General features: G+C 36.1%; 1 protein-coding gene across 5 annotated transcripts in view; it reads left to right on the forward strand.

The window, feature by feature from the left end:
- The window catches only part of NEO1 (neogenin 1), a 180746-nt gene that overhangs the window by 147082 nt on the left and 16327 nt on the right, over positions 1 to 17337 (forward strand). For 2 of the 5 annotated variants that reach the window (XM_054688659.1, XM_054688662.1), the window contains exons 15-22: positions 296 to 490; positions 5406 to 5501; positions 8040 to 8263; positions 8346 to 8484; positions 10346 to 10453; positions 11952 to 12146; positions 12816 to 12848; positions 15836 to 15904. In XM_054688659.1, coding sequence (XP_054544634.1) covers positions 296 to 490; positions 5406 to 5501; positions 8040 to 8263; positions 8346 to 8484; positions 10346 to 10453; positions 11952 to 12146; positions 12816 to 12848; positions 15836 to 15904 — 1059 coding nt within the window. The remainder of the gene's footprint in view (positions 1 to 295; positions 491 to 5405; positions 5502 to 8039; positions 8264 to 8345; positions 8485 to 10345; positions 10454 to 11951; positions 12147 to 12815; positions 12849 to 15835; positions 15905 to 17337) is intronic. The other 3 variants (XM_037502890.2, XM_037502892.2, XM_054688657.1) reach the window with 2 other exon arrangements.

The following is a 17337-nucleotide window of genomic DNA, read 5'->3' on the forward strand; positions in this document are numbered from 1 at the left end:
CCTAATAGAATTGTTGTATCAGATGTATGACCAAGAGGAATAGACAGCCATCAAAAGTCCATTGTGCAGAGGATCTTAGGTCTTCCTTTCCAAATGAGTAGCTTGTGTTCAAAGGTGTTTAGGTTTTGCTTTCATCTTAAAATGTAGTAACGTAGTAAAACCACGCATCATACTAAAAATTCCCTTTGAATTCTTGGGCAGAATGGAAAAACACTTAGTCGCAAATAATTTGGCAGGAGGCTGAACAGCATTCAGAAGGTGGATCTCATCTTGCTTTTCTACTTTTCCTTCCCAGAAACCCGTGTTCCTGAAGTGCCTAGTTCTCTTCACGTTCGCCCACTGGTTACTAGCATTGTAGTAAGCTGGACTCCTCCAGAGAATCAAAACATTGTGGTCAGAGGTTATGCCATTGGTTATGGCATTGGCAGCCCTCATGCCCAGACCATCAAAGTGGACTATAAACAGCGCTATTACACCATAGAAAATCTGGGTATGTATGCCAAGTAGAAGTAATTGTACTTACTGTTTCTTTTTAACTTTCTATCATGTAATAATTTTTATTTTTATAGAAAACTGAAAATTTCTACAAAGAATTCCTATGTGTTCTTCACCAGGTTCCTCAAAGGTTAACATGTTACCACATATACTTTATCACTCTTTATCTTCCTGTATGTACTTATTTTTCCTCTGAGTCATTTGAGAATAAGTTGCAGACATGGTGCCCATTAGTACTATAATGGTTTCCATAAAAAACAAGGATATTTTAAAACAACTAGTTTATCAAAATCATCAGATTAATACTTAGGCTGTATCTAAAGACTGTTCATATTTCACTAGTTGTCTCATTAATATCCTTTGTCACAAAAGAAGAACATTATCTTCTGGTCCATGATCACATACTGCATTTAATTACCAGGTCTCAGTGGTTTTCTTTGCTATGCAACAGTTCCTCCTAATTTTCATGATGATGACCTTTACATAAAGCATTGGCTACTAATGTCTTGTGGAATATCCTTCATTTCAGAACTGTTTAGTATTTCCTCATTACATTCAGCTTATGTGTTTTTGGAAGAAATAGTATAGAAGCATTATGTTCTTGTCAGTGCATTGTATCAGGCACATGGGGGCCGTTGCTAATCATGTTAACTTTAAATCACTGGATTAAAATGTTACCTGCCACATTTCTCCACGATAAAGTAATTTTTTCCCTTCATATTTAACAAGTACCTTGTGGGGAGATAGCTTGAGTTTTTGTGTCTTGTTTCTCATCAAATTTCCACTCACTAGTATTAGCAATTTTATAACGGTACTATAAGCTATGATTTTCTAATTCCATTGTTTCTTCTACATTTATAAGCATTCTTTGACAAGGAAATACTTACCTCTTCCCCCATAGAAAATAGCCAATGGGAGTCTTTTGTCCATTTTTCATGTCCCATCTTTTTCACAGGTATTTACCTAGTATTGGCCCCTGAAATATCAAATCTCCAAGGAACCCCAGTTTCTTTTATGGGAAATGCTCTTTAGAAACCAGTAGTTGAGCACGTACATGCTTATTCTTATTGGGTAGGAAATCCTGAGGAATGTACAAAAAGATGACTGAAACTTTGAGTTTAGCAAGGTCACGAGATATAAAATCAGTATACAAAAATAGTTCAATTTTCCTATACTAAAAATAAACAGAAAGTGTAATTAAAATAATAACACCAAAAATACAAAGGACTTAGGAATAAAATTTTAAAATATGTACAGGGTCTGTGCATTAAAAACTGGAAAGTTATTGCTGAGAGCATTAAAGACTTTAATGGAAATACCATGTTCATGAATTGGAAGACAATATTATTAAAGTGATAATTCTTCCCTTTGTAATTCCAAGTAAAATTCCAATAGATTTTTTGTAGAAAATGATAAACCGATTCTAAAATTTATATGAAAAATGAAAGGAATTAGGATCGCCAAAAATTTTTGACAAAGAAGAATACTGTTGATACTGTAGTGATCAAAACAATGTGATGATATTGGTGTTAAGGTAGGTATTTTAGATGAATGGAAGATTTGGAAATAGGTCTGTATGTATATGATCAGTTGATTTTTGACAAAAGTATTATGATAATTCACAGGGAAGATGATGGTCTTTTTTTCCCTGTAGCTTTTTTAAATTTGAGGTAAGACTACTTTACAGCACTGTGTATGATTTAGAGGACAAGGTTCACACCGCTTCAAATGTATGTTATTATACCACATCTGCCACCAAAGCCCCAATAATCCTCCACCATAGTCTGTTTTGTCCCTTTCCCCTTTCTTCATCACCTCTATCTAATAGCATCCCCCCACTAATAGGATCATTTCTGCATTTATATTTCTAGGGGTTGTTATGGTTTAGTTTTGTCTGTTCCTTTGTTTTATTTCTTTATATTCTACATACACATGAAATGAAATGATCGGCTGTTCAACAAAAGATGTGGGATATTTGTATAAAGGAAAAAAAACGGAGCCTTTCTTGACCATTACTTCACTCCATACACAAAACAAAACTAAAAACAAGAACTAAATACTGGTAAAATTCTTCCTGACTTTGAGGTAGGCAGGGATTTCTTAGGATGCAAAAAATCACAAACATTTAAAAGTTGATAAATTGAACTTCATCAAAATTTAAAACTATTTTTGGAAAAGCACTGATAAAATTGATTTAAATATCCGACATTGAATTTGACACCAGAATATATAAAAATTCTTTGCCCTACAAAGATTTGGAGAAACATTAATCCTAAGAAAGATCTATGAGTGGACAATAAGCACGTGAAAAGATTCAAATTATTGGTCAACATTATTGACCATCAGAAAAATACAAATAAAGCCACAATGAAATTCCACTACATGTCTACTAAAACTCTTGATAGGTTGATAATGCCAATTATCAGCAAGGATGCAGAACTGGAACTCTAATACTTGGTGGTGGGAATGTCTGATTATATGACCACTTCAGAGAACAGTGTAGAGATTTTTAAAAAGTTGACCCTACAACTCAGCAATCCCACTCATTTCTAACCAAAAGAAATAAAAACATTTTATTTATACAAGGACTTATACACAAATGTTCATAATAGCTTTATTTATAATAGTCTCAATGGAGCAAACAGTAGGTAAATGGTAAATTGTACCATATCTGCACACTGGAATACCCTGCCAGCAATTAAAAAGAACAGACTATCCATATGCACAGCAACATAGTGAATCTCACAAACATGCTGAGCAAAAGAAACGAAGTAGCAGAGAGTAAGTATATACTGTGTCAGTGCATTTTCATGAAATTAAAGAATAGGCAGCCCTTAATATATAGTGACAAAGCAAGATTAGTGGTTGCTTGGATCCAGGGCTGGTGAAAATTAGACTGAAACAAAACTACTTGGAGTGTTGGAAATATTACATATCATGGTTGTGGTCACTATCATGTATTTTGAAATATATTTTATACAAGTATATGTTTGTAAACACTCATTAACCTATAGTTAAATGAGTGTATTTTGTTGTATGCTAGTATAAACTCAAAGTTCATTTACAAAGGGAAAAAAATTAGAGAAATAGTAATATTTTATAATAGTAAATTAATTTGGGCATAATTACATTTTCAAATTAGATTATCGCTATTGTTTTTTTGGAAAGACTGGTTTTTTAATTTAAAATTTTTCCCTAACCAGGTTTTTTATTTAAATCATTTCTTTCTAAATATCTTTCCTAAGAACAACTTTAAGTGCCTAACAATGACACTTAATCTTTTTTTTTTTTTTTTTTTTTTTTTTTTAATAGAGGCATGCTTTATTTATTTGTTTGCTGGTTTGTTTGTTTTGTTCTGTTCATACATGCACTGGGTACAGTCAGAAGCGCGGGAGGGTGAGAGAATTCACCAGAGCCAGAGCGGGGAGCAGAGCAGGCAGAAGGACCGAAGCACACTGCTGAGGGGAGCAGCGGGCGGCAGGAGAGGTCTGCACGCCATGTGGGACCCTCCTCCGGTGGCCGGGGAGCAGCCGGGGATCGAACCGGCGCCGCAGAGGCCGCGTGCAGCTTCGCAACCCAGCGCTCAACCGCTGCGCCACCGGGGAGGCCCGACACTTAATCTTGGTAGAAAATCCTAGTAGAAAATAAGCAACAATTTAATGCTTTATTCAAAAACAAAGTGGCCATTTTTTCTTCCTTCTAAGAAATAGCACAGCTAACCTACAGTGTTCCCCACATGAACAGTCTTAAAAGGCAACAGTAGGAGGTCAAAAGAATTCTTGCTGGTAGGATAGGTAGGATAAAAAAAAACACCCCTGTAGTGACCCACCTCCTACTGTTTCCTTTATGCAGCTACTGAAATGAAAATCCTCTGCAGTGTTGGCAAGACATGGCCCTTGACCTTCAGGTGCTTTCACCCTAATAGAAGAACAAAAGTAAAACACAAGAAGCAATTAAGACTTGAAGTGAAGTCAGTTCCCAGAAGGGAGAGCTAGCAAGGCACTGTAGAACAGTCAAGGAAAAAAAAACTTAACCTGTCCTTGAAAGATTGAGTCAGAATAGTGTTTGAAAACAGAGATGAGGAGTGTCACATGTGATGAAGAGAATAAGCAGATAAGAAAGAAGAGTGCACATTGATAAAAGCAAAAAATTTAATTTGGCATAAAATAAAATAAACTTGAATTCTGTCAACACAAGTAGATCTAAGATGCATGTAATGTTGAGCAAAAGTGGCAAGTCAGAGGGGAAGAAATGTACTCAGGAATTATTAATCAAACAAGAGCACTTGCCTAACCTTCAGATCCATGTAAATATCTGCTTACTGGACATCTGCACCAGGTTCTATCCCATATTCTGTCATAACTTAATCAAAATTAAAGTTAATATCTTTTCCACCTCACCTGTCAGCAAATGTTTAATGAGTGCTGCAATATCTCAGATACTGTAGCCTTTCTGTTTTCCCTTCCAAGAAGAAATAACATAGCTTACCTAGAAGTGTTCCCCACAAAGCAGTCTTATAAGGCAACTGTAAGAGGGCAAAAGAAAAGTCTTTCTGGTAAGATAAACATCGCAGTGGTGACTCAGTCACCTTCTGCCCTTTCCTTTATGCAGCTACTGAAATGTTGCATAGAGTACAGAATCAGACAGACATGATCCTAATTATTAGAAATACTATATTACCAATACACCTGCAATCATCTGGTAAAGAATAGGGGTGTTGTGTGTCCCCAGCATAGGGAACAGCTGTACACATGTGAAGACCGAGTAGTAGGAGATCCATCTCCATATCTCCCCACAGTTCAAAATAATCCTACGTACACATTCTTTACATTTTCTCTCCTCTGCAATTAAGATGATGAATTTTAAAAAATTTTGTAGTGAGAATTTTTTAATTTTTTTTTTTCCTTCAGATCCCAGCTCTCACTATGTGATCACCCTGAAAGCGTTTAACAATGTGGGTGAAGGCATTCCCCTGTATGAGAGTGCTGTGACCAGGCCTCACACAGGTAAAGTTAACATTCTAACTCTTTTCAGCAAAGTAAGTAAAACATGGCCTGAAGCCTGCCCCTCAGGTATCAGTGGAAGGAAAAGTGTATGGCAACTTAGGATGTAGGCTTCAAATAGGAAAACAGACTTTCAACATGGACTATCCTGTTTTGCTTTTTTGGAAAATGCTATCCTGTCATGTAAACAATTCTATGTAGATACCTAACACATGTTTTTAATGTGTTAGGACCTAGAAGGCATAGTTTTGAAAGAATTAAAAGTAATTTTTCATCTTTCAGTAGCATAAGTTATAACTAAACTGAGCCAAAAAATGTTTGTGGTGGTGTATCTCACATTTCCTTTACTAGTCCACCTGAGTTGGTGGGGAGAATTTTGTTCTATGTGCCTTCCTTTTTTTAATGATCAATTAATTTTTTCAAATTTTTCTTATTGAGGTAACATTGGCTTACAACACTGTATATGATTCAGAGGTGTAGGATCACACCCTTCAGGTGTATGTTACCATACCACTCCCATCACCAAGCACCTACATTGCGCCACCTTAGTCTATGTGCTAGTCTCAAGCTTTATTTATATAAAGTCAGGTGTTCTCTCCGTTTGAACAACTATATTTCTTATAAAAAGACCAGGTACTCATCACTTTTTCTTTGTAATTTATTAAAATGAAAGAATATAATATAAAATTTCTGAGAAATTAAAAGACATTGAATTTGTATATGAATGAGAAAGTTTATTGAACTATTTCAGTTGTAAATTTTTCTAGAAAGTACTGAAAACTAAAGAATTTATCATTTTCAGAAATGTTCTTTTTTATTTGTTTCCCAGAATTGTGAATCTGTATTGCCTCCTATAAGTTCTGGATACTTTACATAATATAGTATAGATTTGGCATTATTCTTTGTAAAAAGATAATCTCGTCTTTCTTGTTTCTTTTTAAGCTTTTGCTTAACAAAACCAGCATCATTACTATGTGTTTGGTTGCTCTCTCCTGTCTTCTGCTTCGATGTGCTTTCAATTTACAAGTTATTTTAAATATAGCTTTGGTGTTCCAGAAAGAAGAAAAAAAAAAAGTAAAACCAGAAAGGGAATATTTAAGTAAATGGTTTACTGTTTCTCAAATAAGCCTTTAATAGAAATTTTTTTAATTGTAATCTGTTATGTGAGTTAAAAATATAGCCCTCTTCCTAGAAATAGACCAGGAAATGTTCTTGTAATCTAGTTATCATTTCGAAGAATTGTTACCAATAAGAAAAAAATTTCTCAAAGTATTCTAATGACTTTGCACCTGAAGGTGCATTTTCTGTAACTAATTGGTATGTGTCCTAACAATCTTTGAACAAAGCCCTTGATTATAATGTATGCTGTTCCTCTGTTATTTTTAGTCCTCATTGTGCAGGAAATACACAAACAGAGACTCTTAGTTTGACTTGGCAATTACTCATAAATACGACCTATGCCATTTCAGATTCTGAGTTATAGAAAGGACTCATCTCCATAACCATGTGGAAAGCCCATTTTAAATAAACATGACATTACTATAAACTGGTGTGCATATACTTAGAAAACCTGAGAGTTGGGAAAGTCCAAATCCATCCTTTTGTGTTGCCCTGAACTTCCAGTGTTTGATCCTTTGATACTCATTCTGGTTGCTGTGCTTTCCATAGTGAATGTGTCTGTTGCATATGCCACAAGATCAGCATATGAACTACAGACTTTCCTATCATCTAAGTACTCTGATTTTTAAAATTCAAAAAGGCTATGTCATTTGAACCTTTGATAACCATGATATTTCTCATAACTGATTGGGATGCCTCAATGTATTGTCCCCTGACTGTACTGGAAAAGTGTAGCAAAGAGTCTCTCATGATAATCAGCTTGCCTTTCCTCAAAAACAAGGAATGCTCTCATTTCCTTTTTCTTTAATTTTGATGGGACCATATTGTTGTACTGCTTTTAAGCCCAGGATGTTAGCATATGTGAACTTGACCCTTTGGGGTATCAGATAACGCCTAAAATAAGGTCATTTGCTAAAATAAAATGGACTCAGATTTGACAGTAAGACCAAATATATATCTAGTGATTTGCATTGGTAACCCAAGTCCCAAAAATTCAGTCACAGTCACTGAAATATCAAAACAGATACTGAGCCTTGCATTGCTTATCCAGAAATTATACCCTTGCTTTTAAAAGCAGTTATCTTTTCAGGATCCTTTTTGGACAGGAGGAGGAGATAGCTTTCTTAAGTAATTTAAGGAAATTCAAGTATGGCTACATTAAAATCACTATTATCAAATTTTAATTGTCTACAGAATACAGTAGAGAAAATAGTTCATTCCTGTTTCTTTACATATTTTTCCTGAAAGAACACAAATGGAAATACTCTTAAATGAGTGGTGGTTATCTATTAACACTGGATTCTCTTCTCTTTTTTTCCATTTCTCACCTTTCATTCCATTCTATTGCCCTACATTTCCCTTTTCTTTTCTTTTTGTTTATGTTAAAATGCCACTTCCCTTTTTTAATTACTTTTTACCCAGACACTTCTGAAGTTGATTTATTTGTTATTAATGCTCCATACACTCCAGTGCCAGATCCCACTCCCATGATGCCACCTGTGGGAGTTCAGGCTTCCATTCTGAGTCATGACACCATAAGGATCACATGGGCGGACAACTCACTGCCCAAGCACCAGAAGATTACAGACTCCCGGTATTACACAGTCCGATGGAAAACCAACATCCCAGCAAACACCAAGTACAAGGTATTGACACATTTGCTCTGGGTGAGAAAAGCTAATTATTGATATTATGTAATTCTGAAGTTTTTGCTTCATATGTTTCCAGAATGCAAATGCAACAACTTTGAGTTACTTGGTGACTGGTTTAAAGGCAAATACACTCTATGAGTTCTCTGTGATGGTGACCAAGGGTCGAAGATCAAGCACGTGGAGTATGACAGCCCATGGGACCACCTTTGAGTTTGGTATGTATTGTCAGAACCTACATCACATGGCATTTCTTCTCTTTACAAGACGTGAAGGCCAGTGGAAGTTCACGCTAATGTTCTGCCACATTTCAAGTCATGAGACTTATCATCATCTGCTTTTGCTACATAACCAAGGGAAGAATTGAATGCATTAATTAAACACAATGCTACTATAGTAGGAGTTCCTCAGTTTTTCAACTGATGAATTTTTTTCATCATTGTACCAGAACACTAGCAAATAACAGTAATACAATGCAAAACACACTAGATTTTAGGGATCAAGAGACTTGTTCAATCCCAGATCAACCACTTACTGAGTGATTTAAACATAATCATCCAACCTCTCTGAATCCATTCCTTCCAATAATAAAAGAAAGATGATAATCTCTGCCTTTCCTATTTTGTAGGATTATTGTGAAGTTAAAATGAGGAGCAGATGGGAACACACATGGTTAATTATAAAACACATAGAATTAGGGATTATTGTCTTTTATCCTGCTTTCCTGGTAAATTGAGACAGAAAAGTTCACGTTATCTACGCTTGACAGCTGCCAATGTCGTGCTTACTAGAACCTGAGCACTGTATTAGGGACCCCAAAGCTTTCTTGCAAATCAGTTGGCCTTGCAAAGATTAAGGCAGTATCTCATAAAAGCTCCTTCTGAAGTATTAGGGTTTTTGTCTGTAAGTAAACATGAGAGAGAAACAATAACTGAGCAAATTAAGAGGAGAAAGTGTTTGCTTATTGCTCAGTTTGGTAGGCCTGCCCATGTATCCTTTGTACTATCCAAATTTGGGGATATGTGTAAGCATTGGGGTCTCTGACCTCCTGTCTTTTTCCTCTTCTATACATGAATTTAAAAATGAAATATAGAAATCTCCCCAAACTAGGCTTGACCTTAATGTCTTGATCTTCTTGTGTTTGGACTTCCTACAAAGGAGAAGGTTGAATTTACAGAGCTAGAAATATAGTATGCAAACTTAAATAAACCTTGAGTTTGCTTTCTTTACCAGTTTTTAAGATTTTAATGCTTTAATTCCAACCCACTAGCTAATAAATGATACTGTGTATTCCCTTAGGTTATTTGTATTTCACCAGGCTTTTCCATTTTGTGTTAGGAGAATTTGACAGAGGGAAGAATAAATTTAAGACTACACTTTGAATTTACTTATTTCCTACTAATACAAAAAGTTTGCAGCCTTAATATGGAAACACAACAAACACACTGTCATTTTTATTTTATGGGTTTTTTCCTTGTGAATCCTTTACCTATAAGAGCAATAATTTCACATAGTTGGTAAGATGTTTTCACTGTAAACTTAAAATAAAAAAAATCAATTTGTAAATCTTTCTTTGAAGGAATAGGGATTTTTAAACATTGTATTTGGTTACAAGAGCCAAAGGAAAATTTATTATTCTAATAAAATAATTCAAATTGCAAAGTCAGGGGAATGCCATATTGGCAAATTTTATGACTTTTCTCATTTTCAGTGTCCTCATCTGTAAAGCAGAGATAGTGGAACTGCCTTTTAAGGTGTTGTTAATATTTAGTGAAATACTATTTGTAAAATGACAGCCATATAGTATTTGGTAACTACAAATGCCATTTGATTTCCTTACCTAACTGTTCTATACGTCCCTGATCCCAGTCAAGTTATGTATCCTTATAGTATGGTATTTTCTCTTTGGTATTTGGCATATTCTTTTTTTTATTACTTTATGAATAGATAGTAAGTTCTTTAGAGCCAGGAGACTTACCCTTTTTGTCTTATATCATTTATTATGCTTATAAATGGAAAGGGTTGCGGAAAGGTGAATTAAGATGAATGGGAATTACTGAAACTATTGTTATTTTGTAGTTCCTGCTTCTCCACCTAAGGATGTGACAGTTGTGAGTAAAGAGGGAAAACCTAGGACCATAATTGTAAATTGGCAGCCTCCCTCTGAAGCCAATGGCAAAATTACAGGTAAGATGCCTTTGATTGTGTCTGTTCCCTGTTCTCAACTAGCAGAAGCTTTCTAGGAGACTGCTGTGTTACTGGGAAAAGAGGGAATCAGAAGGCTGACTGGATCTTTTTATGAGGTGCTGTGAGTCATGTTGGGCCTTGCAAATGGAGCAAGGAGGGGTTGTGTACCCAGTGTGACATAACCAGGTATCCAGTTTGTCCTAACTCAACTGAGTGAAAGTATGATGAATGTGGGTTGCATAATACAGCCTTTGGCTATAATGGGTCCTTGCAGACATATTTATTTTCTTCAGAAAAGCTATTTTCTTTCTCTGATTAGATGGCCAGCTTTGACTTTGGAGATATCCTCCTCCAAACCTAATTATGTAGGGTAATATCCAATAAATACAGATTGTGTTCTTTTAACCTAGACTCCCCAAAAAGGCTTTTAATTCCTTTTTTTCCTCCAAACCTACTTCTTTAGCTTCCTGTGCTCTTATAACTAGAATTAAAAGTTTGACTTGGCTCAGGCCTTTGAAGGGACCTGGTGTTTTTCCTTTGACTTGCAGAAGAGAACCTTCCACAGCAGAGAGGGTAGACACTAGGCCTTCCTTTGCTTTTTCAAGGAGGAAAGCCTGATGGGATTTGAATGCTAATTATTCCCTTTGTAACTTCTGTTCCATAAGTAGGAGTATGCTGTGGAGCAGGAGTTTGCCTTCTGAAGTTCCTTTTCATGAATTAGGTGGCCTAAGGAAACTGGAAGCATTTCTTAGCATTGCCCCACCTTGACTTTCACTAGGAATCCCTTTCTGTAAATCTCTAGTCTTTGTGGCTTTTTTTTTTTTTTAGGTTGTGAATTTGCCTCTTCCATAAAAGCATCAAGCATGCTTTGGCTTGGATTACTTTTCACTTTGTCTTAAAAAAAACCAGTAATAATATAGTGCATTTTGCTGTGTGGGGGTCAGGTAGGCGTGTGGCTCTTCTTTCCTCAACCACAGGGATTGAGTGCCCTCTGGTGGAAGGAAGTATCAGGTGACTTGTCACTATCACCCACCCCAGTGACCTTAAAGGTCATAGTCTGTCTCCCAGGAGTTTTTCTCCCAGGAAGTCATATTGGCAAGAGCTAAAGCAGCATGTCGGGCCATTGTTAGTTTTCATAACTGCATTATTTTAATTGTAGACCCTTGAAGGGTAACATTATTCAAATATTCAGGTTATTTATAGTAATTAGATTATGTTTCCTTATTTGATTTCTTAGCTTCTGAGAGTACTTAACCCTATATTTTTATCTGTGACTATCACTTCAGCTGTTGTATAGATGGTAACTTATAGCCTGATGCTGTTGAGAGTGTGGTTTTCTACATATTATGTTTAGCGTAGCATTGCGAATGCATTTACCACTATTCTAACCAGTATCTGATTTTTTGCCCATATGTGCTGTAACTTATGTCTTTATTGACTTTTTATTACAAAAGAAAACACAGAAATAAGATCTTTTCCCGTTAACTCTTTTGGACAGGTTACATCATATATTACAGTACGGATGTGAATGCAGAGATACATGACTGGGTCATTGAACCTGTTGTGGGAAACAGGCTGACTCATCAGATTCAAGAGTTAACACTCGACACACCATACTACTTCAAAATCCAAGCCCGGAACTCGAAGGGCATGGGGCCCATGTCTGAAGCAGTCCAATTCAGAACACCTAAAGGTAAAGCTCCCAAACAGGTTTTATGATGTGTCTCTTTAGTGGGACTATGCTCACACATATCACTTTGGCTGTTGAGACTGGATAATAGATGTCCTGAAGATAAGCATTATGAGCCACAGTGTGAAGATGTCTCTTAAAACGACCCCTTACCCACTACTGGCCACCAAATCAATGCTCCTTAGGTTGCTGCCTAACCATATCATAACCAGGGGACTTTGACTCCAGGCTTTTTGAGGCTGATAAAGTACAGTGATGTAAAAGTTTTCACCAGTGAGATCAGATGCACTTTTCTTGCTTCCCAGAGTAATAGCATGTTATTGTGAGAAATTCTCTTTCAACAAATTAAGGCTCTTAAACTAAAAGGCTTTTCATGGACATTTGTAGAGTGAAAGATGAGAGAGAGAGACAGAGACAGAGACTAAAGGGGGGCCCTTTAAAGAAAACTTTGGATAAGAAAGTGAAGGTAAAGTATTGGACCAAGTGACTAGTCGGGGACTGAATATAGGAATATGGAAACCCAATGCGGATTTCTATTAGTACCATAAACAAGATTCAATTTGTTTAGAACGTTGTGGGGTTTTATTTTTCCTTTAAAAATTCTGCCTCTCCCATCTTCAAAGCTTGTGATCCTTGCTCTTGTTTTTTCTTCCCCTGTGCTTGGCCTGTTAGCGGACTCCTCTGATAAAATGCCTAATGATCAAGGTAAATGAGTAGATGGCCTCTCCTTCCTCTCCTCTCTTTTGTGATCTATTGTTAGCTTTTTGTTGTTTTTGTTTCTTTTTTCCTGAAAATCTGTATTAAAATGCACATATTTATTGGCCAAAGTGGAGTTGAGTCCATGTCTATGGCACTTGGGGTATCTGAAAAGCTGGGGAATCTACTTAGAAGCTAAAATGACTGGTGGAAAAAAACTGAATCACATAAACTGAGTACTGCAGCTGTAGGAAATTGACCTCAAGTGTGGGTCAGATTATCCTTTGTGCTAAGAGATTGATATTCTGTAACAATGATAGGCATTTGGGCCTTGAGAACAGCATACTAATTTTTCATATTTGAAAATCTTAGCATTTAAGATTTTAACAGTATCTCTAAATGAGAAGTTGTAATCAAATTCAGTGAATACCCTATATTCCTCTTCACACAAAGACTACAAATTTAGCTACTGAATTATGTGATTATCTCTAGCAAAATTAGTGCTATATATTCTGTTACTGTAGGGTTTAATTCAGAATTCTTTTTTCATGTCTTCTCTTAAATATATCTGTTCATTTTAAAAGAGAAAAAAAACATTGGAAATTGAAACGTAGGAAGTATGTGCCTCAGTGTCACCATTCTTGAAACTGTCAGCATGGTCTTTTCATTATAACTGCTGTGGTGGAGCAGTAACTGTACTTGTGATTTTCATCTCTGGGAAGTCAGCTGAAGTTGGTACCTGTTTTCTATGCTGAGAAAAAGCAATAAAAATAAATTTGATGGTTGCTTTCATGGTATAAGAGAAATTATTAGAAATACAAAGTCATTGATCTTGGTTAACAGCAAGGAAGAGTCAGAACTTGAGGCTTCAAGCTTCAGAGCTTTGGAATTATGTTCCCATTCAGTGAGTCTTTCGCTGCACGTTGGAGAAACTGTGTATGTGCTTTTTATGTGTGCGTGGAAAGCATCCTAATCATGTTGGGAACTGTGACTCAAGCATGAAAATAGAAAAATAACCATACTGCATATGCACAGGATATAAATGTGGTTATTGTCCTTTCCTGACCTCTTTTGATAGCCAGGGTACAGTTCTTAACTATACCACACCTCTGGTGTTTAAAATTCTTTACCCATATTTATCTTGGTATTTGGTTAGTCCTTGGAATTTCTTGTTTAGAGGTTACCTTTAAAAGAATATTGGGAAATATAGGAATCATACCAACCTATTTATTGACAAGTATGTTCTTTGGCAATTATTTACTTAATATGATATTCTGGATAGTTTGGCCTGTGGTCTACCCGACACCTAAGTATACTTACATATGAAGAGCCTAAAAAGTGCTAAGCCATCTCTGCCATTTAGACATTATCATATTGAAAAGAACTGGAATTTTGAGATATGGTGTGTACTATTTGGGAGAAATAATGGCAAAAGAAGTAAGGAGATTAAGGGAGAAGTGTGAACAATGGAAAAGGGATCGGGGCTTTGAGTTAAATTCTAGAATATGCCCTTTGGAAACCCAATAATTTCTGTTACCTTTGGGAATTTTTAGCTTCCAGAAGCAGAAAATGTTTTCATCTCTAGATTTATTCTGTTATGTGAACTAGATATAGAAACTTCAAGTTTCAATTTCTTTCACTTCCCCCAAGTCTGCTAATTTATGGAATTTCTTGACATCAGCTCTAATGTTTTACAGAAACACATCCAGTTTATGCATTTCTAGTCAAGCTTTAGTTGTAAAAATAACTTATTTATAAGTGTTTCCTGAAGCTTCATGCTCTCTGCCTCTGTAAAGGAAAGATTATATTCTTCCCTAAAGATTTATTATGCTTGTGATAATAGTAGTTAGTATTTATTGAACATTTGCTATGTGTCATTTTGTAGTACTCAAAATAATTTATAGGATTAAAATTTAATCCTCACAACAACTTTGTGAAGTAAATACCATTGTTATCACTGTTTTACAATGAGGAAATTGAAACCCAGAAAGAATAAAAAACATACCAAAAGCCATTCAATACCTGATGGAGCCAGTATCCAGGTGCATCCACTATTCAGTGCTGTGCTGTTAACAGTGAGGAGCAGTTTTTACTCCTCACTCCCTTCAGACCTCTTCAAGGGACAGTGTGATACTGCTTTCTAGTCCCAAACCTTGGATTGAGAAATACCTTTGCCTTATTGGGAAAGGAATCCTTGTATTTGCTTTACCAAAACACCTTTTTCTTTATGTGAAGAACAAAGTTCAAGATCAAGAATACAGAATTCTAAGAATTATTGGTGTTTTATGTTTTCTGAGGCCTGCTTAAGAGGTTTCCCAAGTCTAAGGTCAGAAGACCCACTTGCTGTATTTCCCCATGAAATACAGCAGGAGACAGTGTCCTTTGTGAGCAACCAAAGGGAAGACTTTGTTTCTTCTATCTTTGGATATTTAGGTTGCTGCACAGGAACTAAGACCCCATTTTGATCTTCTGCTTGCCTTCCTGTTCCTGCTTAGGTTAACTTTATATTTAGAAAGGCAACTGTATAATTTGGAATAGAATTCAAATGATACAGACACCTACTAAGTCAGATCAACATAGCTAGATCCCCTGAAAGAGTCCAGGTCTTTTGTGTAGAAGTTAACCTAACAGATCTCCTTAGTTCTTTTCTAAGAGAAGCTACTTTTGCCATAGTATTCTGAGCAGCCTTTCTGGAACTGTTTCCTGAGGTAGAGAAATGGATGTGTTCCCACCCCTCCTAAACAGGGAGTGACAAACCCAGAGAGAACTGTGTAATAGGGCTTTCAGCCTTTCAGATGCCTCATTGCGTAGAAAGTTACACTTTAGTTTGCTTTGTACAAATAGGCTATATTTTGTTCCCTGTTGTTTATGTGCTACTTCGTTTTCTCATGGACAGAGTAGACTGAAATGTTTTGTAGGAAACATTCACTGGCTGTGAAGTGGACTTGTCACACCAGAGTGTTGGGTTAATAATGACATGATTTCTTCTGCTTCAGCCTCAGGGTCTTCAGGAAAAGGAAGTCGGCTGCCAGACTTAGGATCTGACTACAAACCTCCAATGAGCGGTAAAGCCTTCCTGTGTCTTTCTTGGCCTATTATGGATATGAAGCAGTTCTTCTTGAACTCTTGAAATGCCTTTTGTAACTTGTATGTCATGGGTTATAGCATTTAATAATTAATAGATTTGGCTTTAGGCATTTTCCAGCAAATGTTTGCTAAATTACCATAAACCCATTCATTATAGGATCCAGAAATAAAATTGTTTCCCTTTATATCCAACTTAAAATAAGATTAATTTTAAACAAATGAATCTTCCTTTTGCCACTGCCTCTGGAAAGAAATAGAATCTTATACTTTAAAAATAAAATGTCTAATGGAATTAACCATTGCACAGAAGAGCAAATCAAAGAAATACTTCAGAATCATTGATTTCTCCCTACACGACTTCAGTGTTTTTAGTTTGGGAATTCTCTAAAGTTCTTTCAGTCTCCTAGCCATCCTGTTCACTTAAATGGTGATACCTACTTCTCCACAGAACTTGCCCATTTGTAATTTACTTTCACACTTTCATTCATTTGCTCCTCATAATATTGTGCAGCTGGGATAGATCTCTTTTTTTTCCATTCTGTGCATTAAGAGGCAATGTGGAAAAGTATTGTGCCTGGAGCCACCTACTAAGTATGGAAGTTGTAGCACCAAAACCTAGGTCTTCTGATTTCTGGTTTCTGCTGTCATATGCAGCTTAAAAGTCATGGGGTTCTACACCAGATGTGGGAATCCAGAGTGGGGAAATGTCCACAAACATATTGCCATGCATTTATATATACTATTATTACTTCTGCACACTGTCTCCCCTCTAACCTTGCATATCTCTTTTAGCTTAAGCAACACTGGGCTACCTTTCTCTTTGCTGAACACGCCAAGTTCATTTCTGCCTTCCATTAGCTAGAAGGAACCTTCCACTAGCTGATCACTCAGTCTAAAATATTCTTCCTCCAGGTCTTAGTGTTGTGTGACCTGAATCTTAGCTCAAATGCCATCTCCAGAGTTTTTTTCCTACCATCCAATCTAAAATAACCACCAGTTATTCTGTATCATAGCCCCTCAGTTTATATAGTCTTCCCCCACTCCCACCCCAATATTCACATCTTTGTTGTTCACTGGCACATAATAACCACTCAGTAAATATTCGTCAGATTAATGTATCATACACATCTTTTTCCTGAAATTGAATAAGAGCATTAACTCTGCATAGACTGTATATTTATAAAAACAGACTATTTTTCAAGTAATTTTTTGTGATGTCTGAGAGAGATACACACACACACATACATAGATATGTATGTATATTGGGAAAAACTTGCTTTCTATGAATATACCCTTTTAAAATGGTTCTGAAAAGCAGAAAATTAAATGATTTATAGAAGGTGCTTTATAAGATGACGACACTGGAAGGGCAGACCCTTTATTTGTCCATATGTAACATTCAATACAATTT

This window comes from Talpa occidentalis, unplaced genomic scaffold, assembly GCF_014898055.3.
Source record: "Talpa occidentalis isolate TD23 unplaced genomic scaffold, MPIMG_talOcc4v2.1 talOcc4.11, whole genome shotgun sequence".
NCBI classification, from domain to species: Eukaryota; Metazoa; Chordata; class Mammalia; order Eulipotyphla; family Talpidae; genus Talpa; species Talpa occidentalis.